General features: G+C 40.0%; 1 protein-coding gene across 11 annotated transcripts in view; it reads left to right on the top strand.

Moving 5' to 3' along the window:
- FAR2 (fatty acyl-CoA reductase 2) overlaps positions 1-21,360 on the top strand; it is a 156,814-nt gene that overhangs the window by 96,186 nt on the left and 39,268 nt on the right. For all 11 annotated transcript variants that reach the window (XM_080599316.1, XM_080599319.1, XM_080599320.1 and 8 more), the window contains one exon: positions 20,786-20,961. In XM_080599316.1, coding sequence (XP_080455442.1) covers positions 20,786-20,961 — 176 coding nt within the window. The remainder of the gene's footprint in view (positions 1-20,785; positions 20,962-21,360) is intronic.

Here is a 21,360-nt window from a genome sequence, read left to right as displayed (position 1 = left end):
CCATTGCTACACCGCACAGTACCATAACAATCTTAAACCAGGGCCCGGAAAGGATAAACAGTGCAACAGGGAGCACATACAGAAAGTAACGCACCATAAAACTCAATTTGGAAAACAGGTACAGCAGACTGGAGATTAAGGCAATCAACATCGTGACTAGCAACTATTAAGCAGGTCCAATACTTATACCAATTTTAGTTTAACACACTGGTCAGATTTGTCGATATCTCAACCCTTCGGGCCCCACGTTGGGCGCCAAAAGGACTGTTGTGGTTTAACCCGGCTGGCAGCTAAACACCACACAGCCGTTCGCTCACCCTCCCCCCTTCCTCTCTGGGATGGGGGAGAGAAACGGGAAAGTGAAGCCGGTGAGTTGAGATAAAGACAGTTTATTAAGACAGGAATATAATAATATAAGGAATATAAGGAATATAATAATAACAATAATAATAATAATAGTGATAATGATAATAGTATTAACAATAATAATGTGTAAGAAAACAAGTGATGCACAATGCAATTGCTCACCACCCGCTGACCGATGCCCAGCCTATTCCCAAGCAGCCGGCCCCCCCACCCCGGCCAGCCACCCCTATATATTGTTTAGCATGACGTCAGATGGTATGGAATACCCCTTTGGCCAGTTTGGGTCAGCTGTCCTGGGTCTGTCCCCTCCCAGCTCCTGCTGCACCCCCAGCCTGCTCGCTGGCAGGACAGAGCAAGAAGCCGAAAAGTCCTTGGCCTGGTGTAAACACTGCTCTGCAACAATTAAAACATCAGCATGTTATCAGCGCTCTTCTCATCCTAATCCAAAACATAGCACCCTACCAGCTACTATGAGCTACTTAACTCTGTCCTAACTGGAACCAGGACAGCATGATATTACTTCTCCATGTGTGCCATTTTGTATTTTAAATAGCAATAAGTAACCTGAAGTAGGTGCACATAAATGTGGTTATGTTTCTTTTTGTTGAGCCTGTACATTGTTTATCTTTGATTCAAAGGTGAACATTTCCCAGGTGACAATAGGAGAAAGCAAATAATTTAAGTAGAATTCGTAGCTTTTACATGGAAATACATGCAGTTAAATGACTCTTTGTGCTGGATGGAATCAGTTGCAAAAGATATGCATTCATAAGTAAGTTTTCAAAATAAAATTTATGGCAAGTTTCCTGGGAAGGTTCCAAAAAGATCTTTGAGAGAACATACCTGATTTGTTATTTGGCATGAGAGTGTGGAGGCTGAGCAACTATTGCAAAAGCAAGCAAACATTTTTGATGCTAGAGGCCCAAAGTTGTGGCTAAACTGAAGCTTTACTTATGTCTGTAATAAAATGCAAAGATTAACCTCCCGCTGAAGGAGACATGAAAGAACAAGCTCTATGAGTCCTAAGACGTTGGTTCCCTGCTGCTGTTTATAGCAGTGACACGCATTTAGCCTAATCCAATTGCATGCTACCAGCTCATTTAGACAAAATCGGCTGTATGAAATGTTCTTGAAGGGGTGCTTTCGAAATCTGAGATTGTTTTTCATGTACCATCACACTTCAGTGCTGATTTGGGATCCATACTGTATCAAATAAGAGTTGACATAGCAGCCTCAGTGTTGATATGTGAATTACAGGGAAGATTCTTCTGATTTTGTGCCTAAGTTGGTATACATATATTTATTTAATTTGCTAGTGTCTGCCTCAGCCACACATTGGTCTCTCCTCAGTCTCTGTCCCATGTCATCCTTTGACAACAGTTTTCACCATTCTTGCCTGTTTTTAAATTAAACCGCTGGATCACCTAGTGTCAATTTCCACATTTTCTAACTATGTTACCTCTGCAGAACACATTAGGATTTCTGCCTTTAGGCAATTTTCCTCCAAATAAATGTTAGCTCCTTATTAGAATAGGTTGAAACTCGTTTATGGGGTTAAAAAAAGCCTAAAGAGCAAAGTATAAAAGTAGTAGAGCTTATATGCATCTTCCGTGAACTGTATTTGCAAACTTTTGACTTTCTTTCTGCCTAGAGCTTAATTGGCAGATAGGAAAGTTGCACATTAAACTTGTTTGTACCTTCCTGTTTCTCTTTACATACTTGTCAGTACACTCAACAACATGCAGCAGGTTCTTTGTAGCTCATTCCATCCCTTTCCCCCACTTCTTCCTGTAATCCAATAGGGCAGTGATTTGTATCTTCTTTCTTTATAAACTTGGATTGGGGATGAGCTATCTTCCTAGCCTGTTTAGAGGCCTGTGGAGGCATTCTCCAGCTAACACCACCTTTAACTGTTCCCTAAAGTGCTAGTACTCTCTCAGGCTTGCATTGCTCTGCTTCACCCATTTGCTTTCCTCTTTCTTCTCCCTGGAGGCATGTGGTCTCCTCACAATCTGCAGCATAACAATGCACATCTAAAGTAGAGAGCTTGTCACATTTATGAAAAGAATAGGTTCTTTCACAGGTCTGTCATCTGAGTTTGTTACTATTCACTCCAATGTATCCTGCCTTTATTAAACATAGTTTCTTATGCTCCAGTTACAAATAAATAATCTTCCTAATCCTAAAATGTGTGCAGTGTGTTTTGTTTTTTTTTTCCCGTGAACATGGGTTTGATTTTGAGTCTGTGCCATAATTTTAATGTTAACATAGCTCTCAAATGGTAGTTCTTATGAAGGAAACAGTTAAGGAAGGAGTGGGACATCCAGAAGGGTTTTAGAATAGCTGGGTTCTCTTCCCAGTTCTTCTGCTTCTTAATGATGTGACCTTGGGTAAGTCATGTCAAAGTTAGGTGTCTGTTTTCTTCTCTGAAAAATTATATGGGTCTTCTTTATAAAAAACTTACTGAAAAAGAAGGCTACATAATACTTACGTATTAATGGAATACTTAACCAAAACCTATTTGCAGTCCAAAAGACATATCTGGAGACCTTTAGTTATCCTTCTGTCACTTCCGTGTCAAATGCAGTCTGGAAGGTTCAGGAACATCAAGCAATATTATTCCCTGGCCACTCATATTATAACTTTGAAAGCATCCTCTTCAAAAAATAAAAATAAAAAAAAAATTGTCTTTTCATGGGCCACGGGCCTATTGAAACATTGGGTTCCTTGGAATGTTGATGCTCTCTAGGAAAGCAATCAGCTTTGTATACTTGACAGATTGCTCATGCACTAATAGATGTTCAAATCCCTGGTATCAGGAGAATCATCAGAAAATGAAACCAGAGTGGCCAGAGACATCTATGCTAAAAATAAATAAAACCAAAATAAGATAAAGTCAGTGCCCAGATAAGGGGATATTCAGTGAAAGTAAAAGTAGATATAACACTGAAAAAGGAGAGTACGTTACCGAAGAACAATTGGATTTTGAAATTAATTGTATACATTGTTATTGAGACAATGAAATGAGGTTTCAAGCTGTACTAAGCATTCCAATGAATAAAAAATATAGTATGAGTAAAATATGTATAGAGTGTTGGGGTTGTATCACGGATTTAAACACTTAAAGCAGTCCCTTCCTCCTAAGGAAACAGGATGAGGTCTAACTGTTAAGACATGATTCCCCAGCTGCCCAGTGCCAACTTTATCTTGCTTTGAAACATCCCTTGCACCTGTGTCAGGTGGGGGCTAAAAACAAATGCACCTTACATCTGTTGCTACATAGTAGTTCCTGCATTCCTGTATAATTTCTCTAGCTACACCTTGTTTGGTGTCCCTATCCTTCAGCAGGCACTACATTTAATTTCCCCAGAACACCTTTTCTTTATATTAGTTTTCATTCTAGCAGCAATGCTAGATCAATTTCAGCTCCAAAAGCATAGCTGAGCCTCATACACTGGTGAGATACTAGGGCTCCTAAGCTGTAATATCAAAAAAAAGTAACAATAAATGCCATTTCTCTTCTGAAAACCTTAATAATTTATTAAAGGAGATTAGATTTTCTCTAAGGCCAGCAGCACAGTTCCAGGGGGCTGGTTCAACAGGTCATTTAGGGACCGAGTGGAAATACTTCATAGTACAGTGCAAGAGAAACGTTTCTTCTATAGGATCCCTTTTGATCTGAAAACTGCTATTGGTTTTCTCATTCTTCCATGGGTTGTTTTCAGCTGAAGGCATGTCATGCACTTTTACACTCACTTTTCCCCTGCAATTTGTTTTCTTTGTTGAGTAACATAAATAAAGGTGACAGCTACCAGTGGTGCACATGGACTGGCAATTGGTGAAGCATAAAGACATAGCACAGGCTGCATCCTAGCTTCCACTCCGTCATCTACATCCTGTGCTTTGGTTGAGGCCCCCTACTTCAATATTATTTGGCAGCTGTAAAGGATTTGATGGAAGATGATACGTTCGTAGCAGATCTATTAGCTCTTTCAGCCTAATCCGATTAAGCTCTCCCAGACGCTTACTTAGTTAAGGTAGACGGGATGAGTCTGAGTTGGAAAGATTAAGTGACTTCTACAAGATCACAAAAAGGCAGAGGAAGGAATCTGAGGAGGATCACCTCTAACTAGCACCTAGTAACAGTCAATGAAATTGTGGTGGGGGTTGTTGGGGAAGGAGGAGTAGCACAACGCCATCCATGCCTTCCCTATTCCCAGTTCTTGCACGTGTCTGGAGCTTTCAGTAGTGTAGCGAGGAAGTGAGGAGTGAGCAGACCGTAGGAGTAGGGAGCTGAAGCTGGGAAATCCATGTCCAAATCCCAGGTCAGTGGATTAAACTCTGGGCTTGCTGCCCTCTCTGTATTGACGTCTGGTTATTGTACAGTAGGGATCCTTCAATATAAACTTTATCATATAAAGACATAAGGAGCTATGTCCTCAGATGAAATGCATGGCATCAGCAGAGCTATTCCCATTTGCACTGACTGAACATTGACACAGACTGTGTGATCATACTGTCTCCATGATACAGGAAAGGAAAGACAATCAAAAAGTGGTGTTTCCTCTCTAAAATATTTCTCAGGTGACTGGCAAACAGAAGTTGGACAGATTTCCTCATCCATTGTTTGTGATTATACCACCATGATGTAAAGCATTGTTAAATTACGGTTAGGATTAAATTATGACTCCAGGAGAGTAAGGCCAACAGGTTCACTTACCCTCCAGAGCTGGTCCTTGAGAAGTGGGTATTGCAGGCTTTAAAATAATTATGAGCAAAGACGTGAGTACTGGTGTTGTCTCCCTAGGGACTCAAGTCACCTAGCTTATATAGTCATTTCTTTTCTGATAGAAGAAACTCGTTGTAGGCGTAATTCTACTGTGGTGTGTAGGAGGGAAATCTTGGGGAACAGATGGTTCTTGGTGAACAGACTCTGGTGACTAAGACCAACTCTCAAAAAGGAATGAATGTATCAAGCTGATTTACTGAAGAATAGAAATATGAAAGATAACCATAATATAAACACGAAAGTGAAGTATGAAGTAATCCTGTCTATTAAATACTTAATAGTGATATTTCTCTCTGGTAAAGAAAGTCTCTTTAATAGCTGTCTTATGAAGAGGATTCTCGGGGATGTTTCTTTTGAAAATACTGATATATTTATCATTGAGCACAGCAGGGCAGAAAATTGGACAACAAACAAAACCTTGAAACATGAAATGAAAATGAAGTACCATGCCCAAACAGAAAAATTTCCTCTACAGATTTGCTTCTATCTGTCTCGAAGTGGTATAGGAAACCAGAGAGGATTTCTGATGGAGGTCAATGTAAAAATGCTTTCTACTTATGATTTCCAGACATCTCGAGAGAAAAAAAAAAAAGTGAAAAAATCATATCTAGGATGACCAGTAGGTACTTTTGAGCCACTGGTAAGGATTCGGATGTGATTGTCTTGCCTGCACTGCTTTCTACCACCAGCAGCACTGGTCTGTTCAGTAGACGACTGCCCTGTTATGTGGATCCCCAGATGTGTGTGGAATTGAGACAACTGGAGACTGTGCTGCATGTCTGTCCCAGATGCATCCTGCTATGGAGTGGTGGAAACCATAAACGAGAGAGAGACATTTACTGCCTAAATGAGCCTAAAGGAGCCAGGCCTAAGATTGCCCCTCTCTGTAGCTCCCCAGGATGGAGCATCCCATCGTTTGCATAAAGAAAGATTTCAGAATACATCCTGTAGCCCCACCAATATTCACAGTAAAAATGAGAAAATTCTTAAGTTCATTTCAGTTCTCTAGTGTTATCAAAAATGTATTTACTCTGTGAAGGATATAGTTTCATTACCAGTGCTGGTAATGACTTCCATGACCAACACAGAACAATTTCTGTCACCAGGTGTCTGAATGGGTGAATTAAAGTCTTTCCCCATGAAAGAGATTTTCCTCTACAAAAGAAGTACCCAATACCGTGGGCTATTTGCTTAGTCACAGTAACAGTACAAATGTCAATTTTTTGAATAAATGACTGTATGTTCCCTGAACCATTCTTAGCTACAATGACAGATATTTAACTGCAGAGCAAAAGGCTACTCATACAAAACAGCCTGAACTAATGCTTCAGAATTGGCATCTGGCTTTGTAAAATCATACCCTAAACTGGTAAGGACTTTTGAGCAACGTGCAAGAAAATGCATATATCCATGAAAAGCTGCAACCCCAAACTTAGATTAACATCCCTTTAAAAGTGGACTCTAATCTTAGAAATGATCTCATATGTTTCTTTTTCTGTAATGGCACTGAGCTGTTCTCCATACCCCATAGGGCAGAGGTGCATTCAACATTGTTCGTGTTTTTATTCATGAGCTGTTATTTTTCTTAGTTCAGAGACTAATGATCAAATGCTATTATGCAATTTGAGCCTTTTCAGGAGATGCTTTTTGGTATGTGGGAAGGAAGGAAACATGGTGCTTTGGAGAGCTGCCTCTTCCAGTGTAAAAAGGAAGATATTCTCGATTTGGTACATTTTTACTCTTTCTGAATTAGACAAAATTGCAATGCTCTGAGTGATGAACTGAGTAAATGAAGGGGAGATGATAGCTGTACTATTATGCCTGGAGAGAAGATGCCAAAACTGAATGTTTTTCACTTGGAATGCATGAGCTACAATAAAATGTTCAATGTAATGAAAATTGTATTAACTAGGATATTCCTCCCACTACTTCTTTCCTCAGAACCCCACTAACCTCATGATTTAAAAACACTTTTTCTGAAAAAATGTGTCAAAAAACATACTTCTGAAGATAGAGGGATACACATGTGAGATAATTGGTCCTAACATCACATGCTATTGGAGAATCCAAGACACAAATTTGCCATTAAGGCATGTGCCACCTCAAAGACCATTTTTCACAGCTCTAGCACAGCAATGATTCTACTTTCCTGCTTTGGCATCCAGTGTAATTGATCAGTGGATCACAAATCTGCCAGCCAGCTGCATGTGATACGTGGGTCCCAAAGAGGTGGAAAGGAAGTGATGTTGCAGCACCAGAAAAAGATTCTGCAAAAGGAAAGTATGGGGGAAAGCAGGGAACCAAGGGAACATGAGATTACCTCCATCACAGTTATGCATTCAGGGGAGAAGATCTATTCATGCTGTCATGGTTTCCTCAGGTTCACAGGGATGACACCATGAAGCCATTTGCTAAACTCACAATCACTTGCTAAAGATCACAATCACCAATAGGTCTGCCACTTTCCTGTACAAAAGCAAGAAAATTAAGTGTCCTGAGCTGAGCACAGCAAGCCGGAGAACAGAAAGATCAATGTCTTCTTATTCCTTTAAAATTACTTTGGATCTTTTGGGTTACAGGTGCCATTCAGTGGGAGGATGGAGGCAGAGAAATTGGATGGGAGGCTGAGTATCCATCTAGAGATGGGGCGAAGGCTCCCCCTGTTGATTAATGGATAGAGCTGTTTTTTCAGGCTGGTGAGCCAGAGCTGGTAGCTGTATGTTTCTGATAGTGTCTGATTCTCTCCTTCAGGTTGCAGGCTTGAGACATAACTGAATTAAGAGAGTATGTTTTTTAATTAAGCTGTACACTACTTAGAGACTAATAGAGCAATTAAATGATAATTAATCTAAATGAACACACAACTGTAAAGCCACTAATCATCACTTTTAAGTCTTATGAATCACACCCAATTATTACTGAATTACCACACTATCTCCTTTTCCTTCCCATTATTTAGTACTAAGATGCAAGTCCATGTGTCCTTTTTCCACTCTTGCACACCAAGTTCAAGTCTTTCAGACAAAGGCCTGAGGGAGTCTCCAGTGGGTAATTGGGGTCCCTCTGGCATTCTTGTGGACTTGGATGCAAAGCTCAGCTTCATCACCTTCTGTAGGTGTCCACGCTCCTATTGTCAAAAAAGCCTGCCCTTTATTCTGTACCTTATCTCCCATTTTTCTATTTCTAAACCCACCTTTTCACCACTCTTGTTTCTCTCTTTTTCCATCCAAACTGCCCTCAAATAAACATGGGCCCACATTACTTTTTTTCCTAGTTGTTCCTGCTTCTGCTGCATCCGTGCCCAAGTTTGGTGTTTCCAGTGGTGTTATTGGGACAACCTTGACTTTGTACAGTGTTACTTATATGGTTGCCTGGGTACTGGTGACTTTGCAAGACTTTGTACCCCAACACACCTCTGCAATTATCCAGTTCATACTGGCATCCTGCTGTTTACCATATACACTCATTAAGACAAAAAACTTTATTTTATCCTTGACTCTTCCACCTAGTATCAGTTAAGCGCAAGCAGTTTTTTATCTTCTGCACAGTGTGCATACCAGAGCAACATGGGTTTGGCACTCCAGTTTTGTGCTTATGCAGTGTTGTTGTCTTTGTGTTGTCTTCATCACTTTCCTGGTTCCCAGCAGAGACTTTAGCTCATTATGAGGCCTGGTGTTCCAGCAGGATCTCCTGCTCACACCTTATCACTCTGTAGTAGCATCTACAGATAGCTGTATGCCCCAAAGTTGCTAATTGCACAGACCTTACAGTTTGGGTCTGATCTTTAAGCACTGGGGTAATTTTTGTTTGTTTGTTTGTTTGTTTGTTTGTTTCACCAAGGGAATCTGGGAAAATGATGGGTTACCTCTACAGAAAATGGTAGAGCACTTGGCAACTTAATGTAGGGATGAGCTCTTCTTCCCTCAGTTAAATATATAGTTTGGATATATAGCCTCATGCAAGTAGTCTTTTGCATGAAGCTATATATACAAATTATAAGTCCTTTTCTTATTTGTGAAACCATTATGTGGGATGAGAGATGCATTTCATTACAAGTAGCTGGTTATGGTATGTTCTGATTTTTTCCTCTCCACTTGTTAAGTCAGAGTTTTCCACCAGTAGATTAAAGCATTAAAGTAATGTAGAACTTCAGGCCTAAAGGGCCAAGGACACAGGCTCATTAATGGTAATCCCTCCTTAGACACAAAGGGAGACTTTTGTGTACAAACAACTTCTCGTTAACCACTAGTTGAAAATGTTGCTTGTTCTGGTGACGCATGGGCAAGTGTGAACACCAGAAGCATAATTGGTCCAAAGTGCTCACTTTCCTGCCTTGTGTGAGCATAAAATTAGTTGGTGAAATCTAGCTCTAGAAGTTAAGGGCAATGAATGCAGAAAAAACCAATGACATTTCAGCTCACATGAATTATCCTCTTTGGTCTCCATTGCAAGGAGTAAGAGCTGAAAATACACTTGCAGAGAAAACTAACTTTTCTATTTATAGATGTATTGTATTTTGTGAGTGAGATGAATATTGCATGTCAATATGGAGATGTCTTGAGTCACAGATCAGAAATTTTTAACAGTACGGTTTTAGCTTGAACAACTAATAAAAGTGCAAGAGATGGTAAGTGAGGGTCATAATGGTTGATTACCCTCCAACAGCCTCTGAGAGACACCAGAGTGGGCTAGAACCCGAGCATGGCTTAAGAAAACTTGATAAGGCTTTCCTGATCCTCTTCAAATGCATGTGTATTTTCTTCTTTACTGAAATACCTGGATTTTTCTACCAAAGAAGAGAGAGAAAGAGAGAATCCTATTGTTCCCATCTGACTGCAAATACAATTCTCATCTTTTGCTTAGACATGAAAAGTCTTGCAGATCATGTGAAACATCAGCTGGCTTGTCTCTTGCCATCAGTGCTGTCAAAGCATTCTAGTCAGGTACAACTGTGATGGCAGGGCAGGGAGAAAACTTTCACATCATGTAACTGTGGCAACACTCTGATCTTTGTAGTGGGAAGTGAGTGACATCTGCTCCTCAGAAAAGTCTTACTATCACATACTGACAGTAACTGGCCCTCCTAGCAACAGGTACCTTTATTGTGAAATAAGACTACACCTCCTGCATTATCAGACCAAGCTACTGGAAAAGGGAGTACGCATACCAGAATTCTAGCATGGACTTCATGGCCCAGATTTGCCTTTTCTTTACATCAGGATAATTTGATAGAATTCAGTGGGACTAATTATGTTTTATTTCTACCCCTGCCAGGAAGAGGTAAATTTTAAGAGCATTTACTATGGGCAGAACCAATCTAAACACTGTCAGAAGAGGTCTCAAATACTCTCTCAAGTAGAGCAGTCTCAAATACTCTGCTCAAATAGAGCAGTCCATATTTTGTATAACATGCAAAGAGGTTGGATTCAGAACAAAGGTCTGAGCTGTGAATCCAGCTGTTGGACTTGCATGTGTGATTCTGCAGCCATTTCTGAAGTGTCTCCATGGATTCTTCTAAGAACTAGCCATAATCAGAGGCATTAATTACACCGGGTCTTTGCTAAAATTGGTACTTGCAGAGCCAGTTGGTGTTGTAAGTAGCCAGACACTATTTTGACAGATGGTTCTATCTTCTTAAGGAAGTTTTTAATTCCCTAAGCTGAAGGCTCCTTGGATGGAAATCAAGGATTACTTGTAACTATATACTTCCTTGCTTACTTGGAATAATGATACTACAGAAAATCAATTTGTAATAGTTAGGTCATCTTTTCTTAGATGTTTCTTAGAATAACAACGGTTTTCTTCTTCACTAGACTCAGTCTCTTCTCAGTCTTTTTTTCACAAGTGCATTCATTTCCTGTAGTGTTCCTGCTATCCTCTCAGTCTCATAAATTGTATTGCCTTCTGATCAACTCCCAGAAATGTTCCAGGTTATTTACTTACTGTATGTGCTGCACATAACCTTACTATGTGAATATGAAATATCATTACAGTTAAGTGACAGCAAGGAAAGAAAGAAGACATTTGATGGGCCTGAGGTACCTGGACTTAGTGCTTTTAAGCTTTTTCAAAAAATTGGATTGGTTGAAATTATTGCCATGATAAACATAATGAAAATGTATGTCAAATAGCATAAGAAGGCTAAACTGTTTGTATTTTTGGCTGGTGGGAATAGACACCAGCACACACTAGACACCAAAGAAAAATGATGAAATGGTGCATTGATAAATGCAAAAGTTCCATGTTTAAATGATCATACTGTTTGGCAAGGTCCATAAATTATAATCACAGAAACACAGAATCATAGAATAACCTGAGTTAGAAGGGATCCACAAGGATCATTGAGTCCAGCTCCTGGATCTGCATGGGACCACACCAAAATCAAACCATATGTCTGACCATATGTCTGTCCAAACATTTCTTGAACTCCAGCAGGCTTGGTGCTGTGACCACCTCCTTGGGGAGACTGTCCCAGTGCCCGACCACCCTCTGGGTGCAGACCCTTTTCCTAACACCCAGCCTGATCCTCCCCTGTCCCAGCTCCATGCCATTCCCTCGGGTCCTGTCGCTGTCCCCAGACAGCAGAGCTCAGCACCTGCCCCTCCGCTCCCCTCATGAGGAAGCTGTAGGCCATGATAAGGTCTCCCCTCAGTCTCCTCTTCTCCAGGCTGAACAGACCAAATGACTTCCGCTGCTCCTCATACTTCCTGCCCTCTAGACTCTTCACCATCTTCATAGCCTCCTTTGGACACTCTCTAATAGTTTTATGTTCTTTTTATACTGTAGTGCCCAAAACTGCACACAGTACTCAAGGTGAGGCAGCACCAGCGCAGAGCAGAGCAGGACAATCACTGCCCTCAACCAGCTAGCAATGCCGTGCTTGATGCACACCAGGATATGGTTGGCCCTTTTGGCTGCCAGGACACACTGTTGACTCATATTCAGCTTGCTGTCAACCAAAACCCCCAGATCACTTACTGCGGGGCTGCTGTCCAGCCTCTTGTCCCCCAGTCTATGAATATATTTAGGGTTGCTCTGTCCCAGGTGAAAATCAAATGTTCTTGGGATGAATTTCAGGGACTGAGACCAGCTGACATGAAATAGCTTGTGCTCATTTCATTAAACTTTCTTACCATCTAAAACATCATGGTCACACATGTGCTATCATGGGAAAACCCTGTGGCCCAGCCTAACTCCTTAACTGTGCTAACTCCTCAACCCAAGGAATAACCTGGCAGTTTCTTTTACAGGTGTAGGTATTTCCACAGAAATCATTGGCTCTCTTGGATATCGGTAGTTCAGCACAAGACTCTTACCATTTGCTGACTGCCCATTCCTTGTGTCCTAGAAAGCATGCTTCATGGTTAACATACACATTTCCCAGATTTTCATCTCTCTAGGTTTGAGAGCCATCTCTGGTAGGGCCCAGATGCATCCATAGAGTTGTCCTTGCAACAAGATTCTGAATTGCATGCCAACATTGTGTGTTAGTATAGGTTATGCACTAGCTACCCGAGCTATATCTGTGTGACAACTAATGTGACTGGTTGTCCTTTTAGGAGCAGTGTTGGATGATGGAGAAGTACCCTAAGGCTCTGTCTGAAATAAGGTTGCCTGAATGTGGGGATCCCGCGGTGACTTTTTTGGCAGAGGTCTGTTTTCACTGAAAAGTGACAGTATGAGTTATTGTGTCTGGTCTAACACACAGAAATACCAGAAGGCAGACCCTAAGACTTCAGTGGGACTCAGCCAGTTTCAGTTGATAGGGTCATTTGTATAAACAAGGTCTGCTGTGCAGAGCATACCCTGGCAGCTGATTGCATTGTGCTGGTTCATCTCTTCCACAGCTGGCTGAGGATGCCATCATGATACATTTGGTCTGTGATGGACACCTCTGTTTCACATCATTCAGTTCTCTGAAGCGTCACAACTGAGAGTGACTTCTCTGCATCCAGGACTGCATCTCACTCGTTTGCAGGGCTGCACTACATCTTATTTCATTCTCTGTGATCTAATGAGCCAGGCATACCTGCTCAACCAGATGTGTGTTTGTGGGTAGCTTGCCTCTCCCCACTAATGCTCCACGTGAAAGGGAGTCATACCTGAAAGTACACTTTGCAGTTGCTGGCTACATCTGATCTCCCAATTCTCCAAAACCCTACTCTATGCCAATTGCATGACTATATGCATGAATCTTATATTTTCAGAGGGGAGGAACCTCAGAGTTCTATACCTCTAATATATAACAAGTTCTAATGTAATTATAAATGAGACTGTACTAGAGATCACTCTGTCTAGCTCGTAGGTACTCCAATCTCTATAAATTCCTAAAAATCGACCTGATCTTAGGTACTTTAAAATGGGAAGACACTTGGTCATCTCTTTAAATGGCTCCAAGAAGTAGGCATCTGTGTTTAGCGTAGCCTTTAGTCCTGGCTGGTTAGCCTTTGGGGACTTAACAAACACTCCTAAAGTTCCCTAGTACCCAAGCAAATCTGACACTGAAACTTCAAAGATCTGTAGGTATGAAAAAGCAGGTTCAAATCCTATGTCTTGGTAACTCTGTACTTTTTAACACTTCCAAGTACATACCACTTAAATAACTGATAGTGAATTCTACATGGCAGAAATTGAGAAAGGGGAGATGGATGGGTCTCTGGCTGGTCATTCTTTGGTAACTGACTCCCCTTGCACCTTTCTCCTGCCACACTTGAGCATAGCTATAGTGGAGGGATGAGAAGGTAGACTGTTCTGGAAAATGCATGTAAAGAACTATGTTAATTATTTCCTGTAGGAAAAGCTTGAAGTGTTACCATTCTCCTTCCCTGTGCTTAAATTCTACCCTTATGTAAAATGTCAAACATGCCGTCAAATTCTGATAGTGTTACCTGTCTAAATACAACAGAGGCAAAAGAAATACCTGTGATGAATGTAAAAAATATTTTCCATATTTTCTGTGACTTGTCCACCCACCTATAGGATGGTACTATAGACCACATAAATGTCTGTCAAGTCCTTAATAGTCCTATCTACAATGCCCGTCTTCGAAAGAGCTCCTTTTACCGTTCCAGATTAACTGACATGTAACTTGAGTATTCTTGCTAGAAAACAGAAGGCTTTGTCAGCAGCCAATTTTCAAGGAAATTGGCCATTTAAAACCACATCCTAAGTAGCTGGCTATACACATTAGCCTTAGCTGACCTATATTGAAATTTACTGTCATCTCTTTGTTTCTGTTGTTTTTATCTTTAAATAATCAGCTGTTTTGTGTACTAGATGTTGGTCATGGGTACTGTATTTCCACTACATTAGCTCTACTCAGGGGAAAGTAATAACTCTATATTGAAGCATAAGCCATTTGTTTTCCATTAATGAGGAACACTCTGCTGTATGCTTTCTAACTGATTATGTGAATTATGCTTTATTTGCCTTGAGAAGAACCATACTTAAATGCAACTTTCTGAAGAGGAACAGAGACAGAGAGTACACGAGGGAAAAAAGGGACTATCCTGATTACTGCTGCTTGAGGTTCATATTCACACATTTCTTGACTAAATTCTGCTTTCTGCTGGAATGTTCCAGGATACAAATTAATTGCTGGCTAATTACTTTATGTCAGGAAGCTGCCTGGTTATTTCTCAGATTTACTACAATGGCAATTCTGAAAGCGGTCACATACCTTTCTTTCTTCAAGCTTGTAGTGGAGGGTTTTTATCAGTGGCAAACATGACCAGAATGTATTTGATAAGTTCTTTTGTCAGATGAAAACTGCAGAGATCAGGAGGTTTTTGCAGAGCTGTTTTCATTTCTCTGGTACCTTCAGGAGTTTGCTTTCTTGCTAGTTATTTGTGTCCACTTATGACACTGCCATTGAAATCACAGAGGAATGTATGCACCAGGGCGTTAATCTATGTATCTGTATATAGAGAACGTTCCCTAGCATTTATAAACTGATGCGCTCTTCTGAAGAGGGTACTTCAATTGCTTCCTTTTGAAAATTGCTCCATGCACTGATGGACACCTTGTTCTTCAAAGGAATTGTTACCACAGCTTTTTACCACTTGGCCTATGTTTTTCCTGGAATAAATTATTTATATTTCTTTTACAGAAGTAATTCATGGTTATATTCTCCTGAATTATGCAAAAGCAACCCTTTCCATTTCTTTGTCTGAAAAGATGGAAGTTTTTGTTTGTTTGTTTGTTTTGCTCTGTTTTCATTATTCTTTTTTTTTTTTTTTTAATTGAACTCTCTCCACTTTAATCCTCCCAGTAACCCCTCATATATGAGACACAGTTTGTAGGAATTCTCTGATTTTCATTTCAAGTGTTCTCTTAAAGTAATAACTTAAAATGTGCATATTATAACATAAGTTACCATCTTATGCTAATCCTCTTAGAGAAGCCTAATATTCCAGCACCTATTAAACACACCTGATTCCACTGTGCACCATTTTGCATTGGTCTTGTCCAAAAAATAAAGAATAATTTAAAAAAAATAAAAATAAAAAAGCTGGGGTAACAACTGGTTAAATAGTTAAAATAGTGTAATTTGCATGCCTCAACTAATCATTATTTTTGTACCACAGGAGAAAATAAAAAGTTACCTTTCTAGACCATACTTAAAACTTTATGCTTTCTGGGCCAGTCACCAAACTGGCCCTGATCCAGCAAAGGGAGCAAGCACAAACTTGATTTTAAATATGCTCCCTGAAAGAGCTGTTAATGTCAACAGGAGTGTTCAGGGTAAGCAGTCTCTTCCAGAGGAAAAGCTGTGCCTGCTATTACAGCAGCTGGATGTAGAGTAGTAGCTGACCTTCACCACAGTTTGCATTGCTGGGGCACAGCATGTTTATACAGCACTTTGGAAGATGCATCCTTCACATCAGGGGAGAGGTCAAGAAATAGTTAGATAGCATGACCAAGCAAATAGGAGTACTGCTTTCTCTCCATGTTACTCAACAAAGTGCCATCCTGCATAGTGCCTGCTACAGTAAGTTGGTCTTTCAGTGCTGAAGACTGGTATGCCCCAAAAAGGAAGGACTATGCAGGCTTCTTTAAAAAGCAGTAATAATACACTGGCTTTACCAAACTCATGCAAGTTATTTTTTGAAGTAGATCGTGGTTTAGGCACTCTACTTTTCATTATTTTGTCTTTCATTATTTTGTCTTTGCTTCACTGAAAATGTCTCCTGAGCAAGAAGTGAAGCCTTTGGCATTTTACATTGTTCAGTGATTCCTTTATCTTTCAGCCGCGCCATTCCATAGATGTGCAGTTTGCTCTTTCTTGGAGGTTTTTACATCTTTGAGATATTAAAAAAAAACATCTGATTGAAAGATTGATGGAAAGAAATCTCTCTGAACTATTACATGGTTTAAGGCAAAAACAGAGAACAGAGAGAGTTACAGATGTGAAACCTTAAGTGGGAAAGAACAAAAAAGAGATGCCCCTCAAACATGTTGAAATATAATATTGGGATAAATTCTAGAAGTCCTGTTTCCATAATAAGGGGTTGACAATGTAAATTGAAGTCACAGATTACTTTTATAAGTGGGAATTACCTAATTATAAAGTAGGAAGAAATCAGCAAATTTCAGAGTGAAATTTTCATCTCTGTTGAGGGCAGCACAAGTTCTGTGCAGAAGCTGAGTTCTTCTATAAGGATTAAAGTGAGAATAGAATCTGTTAGGTTCATTTATTTACATTTAGCCAATGCAACAGTGTTGCCACTGGAATGCATTAGGATACTCAGAAAGACACTGAAAACAGGATACATTATTATTGATTTACCTCTATTTACTTAACACTGGACATGGTTGATCAACTTAAACATCTTTTCCTTTCTCCTCAATATAATTATGTGATAATTAATGTATCACTTCTTCAGTATTGCTGACTGGGTCAGTGTTTTCATGCAGTTCCAACAATACAGCATACCAGCCCACTTCTATCCATTGAATCTATTTTGTATGGGCAGACAGCTTCTAAAACGAAAAGACGGAGCAATCCTAAGGACTCATGCAGTTGTTGGGGATTTAAGTTATTGGGGATTTATCATAGATGATGTCCATGAGTTAATTAGAATTTAGAGTTGCCGTTATTGTGTTATTGTAGACTCAGAATCATCTTTATGTTAGGCATTCATTCAGGTACAGGAAGCAGCATAGAATAAGCTGTATTTATTTTGTCTTTAAATCTTCTTGCACCTACCCATAAAGCACTGACAAAACTTTTATCTTCAGATTCCATAAAAGAGGCAGCAGACTTGATTTAACAGCTGCTCCTGTTATCTGATTTAATAGTGATGATGAACTGAATGTTCTAGTGATCCAGAAGGTTTCCAAAGCAGCATGTTGCTTTGTGAGCTTGCATTTTAAAATTGTCCAACTCCGTCAGAGGAATACAGTGAATCATTGGAGGGAGTGAGAAACTACAGCTGTTGAGGGGTGCGTAGTAGTAAGCAATACTTAGCAGTAGGCACAGAAACTAGAGGGAATATTATCTGCAGTGGGAAATTCAGGAGGAGATGGGGTGTAGGCAGAATATATGTCTGAATTCAAGGCAGGTTGGCACTGCAGAAATACTACTCTTCTATTCATATATAGCGTGGCTGAAATGGAGAAAGAGCGGATTCATTTTTTCTCCGCCTTTGCATTATTTATGCCAAAGTAAAAAAAAAAAAAAAAAAAGGATAATCTAACTCTTACTGGATGCAGTTTTATACTCTCTTTCAGTAGAACAAACAAATGAGAAATTGTTCTTAAAATTCTTAAATTATTACTTCAGTCTTAGATTGTCCTCTGAGAACCCTTTCCATTTTGTGTCAGAGTTTGCTCATGTGTAACCTCTCAAACAATGACTCATATTTGGACAGCCACTCTAGCATCCTTCTGTTAGAAGACAAACTTTTTAAGGACATAAATATTTCTAGGACCTGGTTCTGAACATAAGTCATTGGAAACTGAGTTTCTACAGTCTATGTGGCTCATACCAACATCTTTGTCCATGAATGTCATCCTCTGTCTAGAAATCTGTAGTCTGGCCTAGACTACATTTCTGGAGTATGTATTTAGTTGGATGCAACTCAGGGAAATGAAATGATATTATCATTGATGATTTCATATCCATGAAATGACATTGCCCAACCTTCCATTAACTTGCTAAGGTTTCAGGTTAATGAAGGACATTCATCTGTGTGTTAAAGAAAAATATGTGGCAAAGTGCACAGTAAATGCTGCATAGTGGGGAAGACTGATGTTTTTCTTTATCACTAAGAACATTGAGGTTTATCTAAATTTGGTTCTCAGCTAAGCAGAAAGGTCATATTCCTGTAGTCACACAAGAAAATGTTGCTATTAGTAAAAATTTAATCTTTTATATATTTTTTCTTTTAATACGTTTAATCTGTGACACTCAATTTCCCACTTTTACATAAACACTAGGCAAATCAAAGATAGAACAATCTCCAGGAAAACATGATCGTGATAGTAAAGAGATGTACAGGCACAACATTACTGGTGAGTAGGCTACAAAGCAGAGGAAACAACCAAAAAATTAAGACTACTGAGGTCATGTGGTCAGTCCTTCTGCCCTCAGGCAGGCTTAGCTATTCCCTGCTTTTCCTGGCAATGCTCATCTAGACAGTTCTTAAATGCATCCAAAGGCAGTGCCCCATGGTTTCTTCCAGTGATCTGTCTCAGTACTTAGTCATTCCCATCAGTGGGCTAGTTAACTTTGAAATGTGATTATCCTTTGAAATATAGTTTATACCTCTTCAGATCCCACTGACTCTCTATTCTAATTATTCTTTCTACCCTTGCTGTTGTCACTCTGCCCTCAAAATGAAGGACCTAACTGTTAATATTATTTCAGTTGAAGTTGCCCAGATACAATGATATTGGCTGGCAATACAAAACCCTTAGAGTAGACATTTCTAGTTTTGCCCAATTCAAAACCCAATATAATTTTCTCATATCCTACTGCAACAAATTCACACCTGGACTACTGTGTCCAGTTCTGGGCTCCCCAGTACAAGAGGGACATAGAAGTACTGGAGCAAGTCCAAAGGAGGGCTACGAAGATGTTTAGAGGACTGAAGCACCTGTCATATGAGGATAGGCTGAGAGAACTGGGCCTGTTTAGCCTAGAAAAGAGAAGACTGATGGGAGAGCTCATCAGTGTATATAGATATCTGAAGGGAAAGTGTCAAGAGGATGGAGCCAGTCTCTTTTCAGTTGTGCCCAGTGACAAGATGAGAGGCAATGGGTGCAAACTGAAGCACAGGAAGTTCCACCTGAATATGAGGGGGCACTTCTTTACTGTGAGGGTGACAGAGCACTGGAATAGGTTCCCCAGAGAAGTCGTGGAGTCTCCTTCTCTGGAGATATTCAAAACCCGCCTGGATGCCATCCTGCACCACGTGCTCTGGGTGATCCTGCTCGGCAGGGGGTTCGAACTAGATGATCTTCAGAGGTCCCTTCCAACCTTGGATTCTGTGATTCAGTGATAGTGTTTTGAAATTCAGGCTTCCACACCTTTGTGTAATTTACCAAATAAAAAGTCTCCAGCTGGAACATATGCAGTAACTGCCTTTTTTCAGGTCACAAGCACAACTGCACCCAGACCTGATATATTGTTATCATTGACTATGAGGTAATGAGTAAAATGTAATTACTTTACAGATTAAGAATGGGACCTGAGGAAAGTGTTGTTTTTATATAGAAATTTTTCAGATTATGACAATTTTGATTTTCTTTTCCTTTCAGAAGGGTTGCACATAGCTGTCTTGCTGTTCAGGGTACCTGCTCTCTTGGATCTTAGGCAAAGCAGGATGTCAAATGTTGTTTTTGAACAAGTCATCCAACAGACAGTATATGGAAGTGTAGGGATCCTTGTAGTCACTAGATGCACACTCTTGTCATTCTGCAGAAGACTGGGAAGAAAACATGCATTTGAAAGGGCTACAAAGCATAGTCATAGACAAAAAAGACTGCAAGATAGCTTAAGAGGTCAACCAGCTGCATGTTTGTCCAATCATGTTACTTCAGCAGTATACATTCTTGAAGTTCCTCATCTTTCCATTCAGAAGGCAGTTTCCCATAAGACATATCTTACATGAATGAAGAATGAAGGGCAGAAAGTGGCAGTAAAGAAAGAGGAGGAGCCAAAATGAATGTTAACTCCGGTCTTCTCTCCTCAAGTCCTTTGTAGAACAATCAAGAAAATTACTAGAGCTAATGGTTCATGGACTTTCCCAATCTGTACTCTGCTTTCCTCCTCTTTAGTTTCCTTTATGGTCCTGTAAGCAGCCCCTGAGGTCAAATAAAAACTGGTTGCAGGAGATGTGGAGATACAGCAATTTAAGTGGATGCCCTAGGAAATGAGCGGTCTAGAGAAGATTCATTCATCTCTTTGGGGCAATACATTACCTCCTGTATTTTTGTTCTGTTTCCCCTGAAAGTTTTCTCCTTGGAAGGAAACAAGTGAAATCTCACCTGTATGTCATCTCTGAAAGAAACGAGGATTCTCTTTTGTGCTAATTTCATAGATTGATGTAATCAGACCGGCTACTAATCAAAGTGATTTCAGTAGCCTAATTCTGTTTTTTTATCTCTGTTTCTTTGTGCTTCAAGGTCTTTGACAGGGTTCGAGAAGATTGCCCTAATTTCCACGAGAAGATTAAGCCTATTAATGCTGAACTCACTCAGCCCAAGCTGGCCATCAGTGCTGAAGATGAGGAGGAGCTTCTGACTCGAGTCAATATCGTCTTCCACTGTGCAGCAACAGTACGCTTTGATGAACCCTTGAAGTATGTTCTGCTTTCTGTATTTGCTAAGCATGATCCAGAATGCATAATGGTCCATATTACAGTATTCAGTGCATCTCTTGTGTACCTGCAGTAATAATTCTCCATTTACATTTTCATGAAACGGGGTTCTTCACTGAATGTGCAACGTAAATGCTTTGAAAATGTCATGTGTGTATGCATATCAAAAGTGAACTTGGCAGATTTCCATGGAAACATAAGGAAGTACTGCATGCTTGGGTCGTAAAATAGTAAGAGAGAAAAGTATGACTCAGAATTGGGATAGTGTTTTATATCAAGTGGGACATGTTTTGGCAGAACTATCTGGGGACAGCTTGAAATGAGATTATGTTAAGTCTATCTCTAAAGTTAGTGTTAATGGCCTTTCTTTGTCAATGAGCA

This window comes from Anser brachyrhynchus (assembly GCF_964034855.1).
Source record: "Anser brachyrhynchus genome assembly, chromosome: 1".
NCBI lineage: Eukaryota > Metazoa > Chordata > Aves > Anseriformes > Anatidae > Anser > Anser brachyrhynchus.
This window is presented reverse-complemented; position numbering and strand designations above follow the sequence as displayed.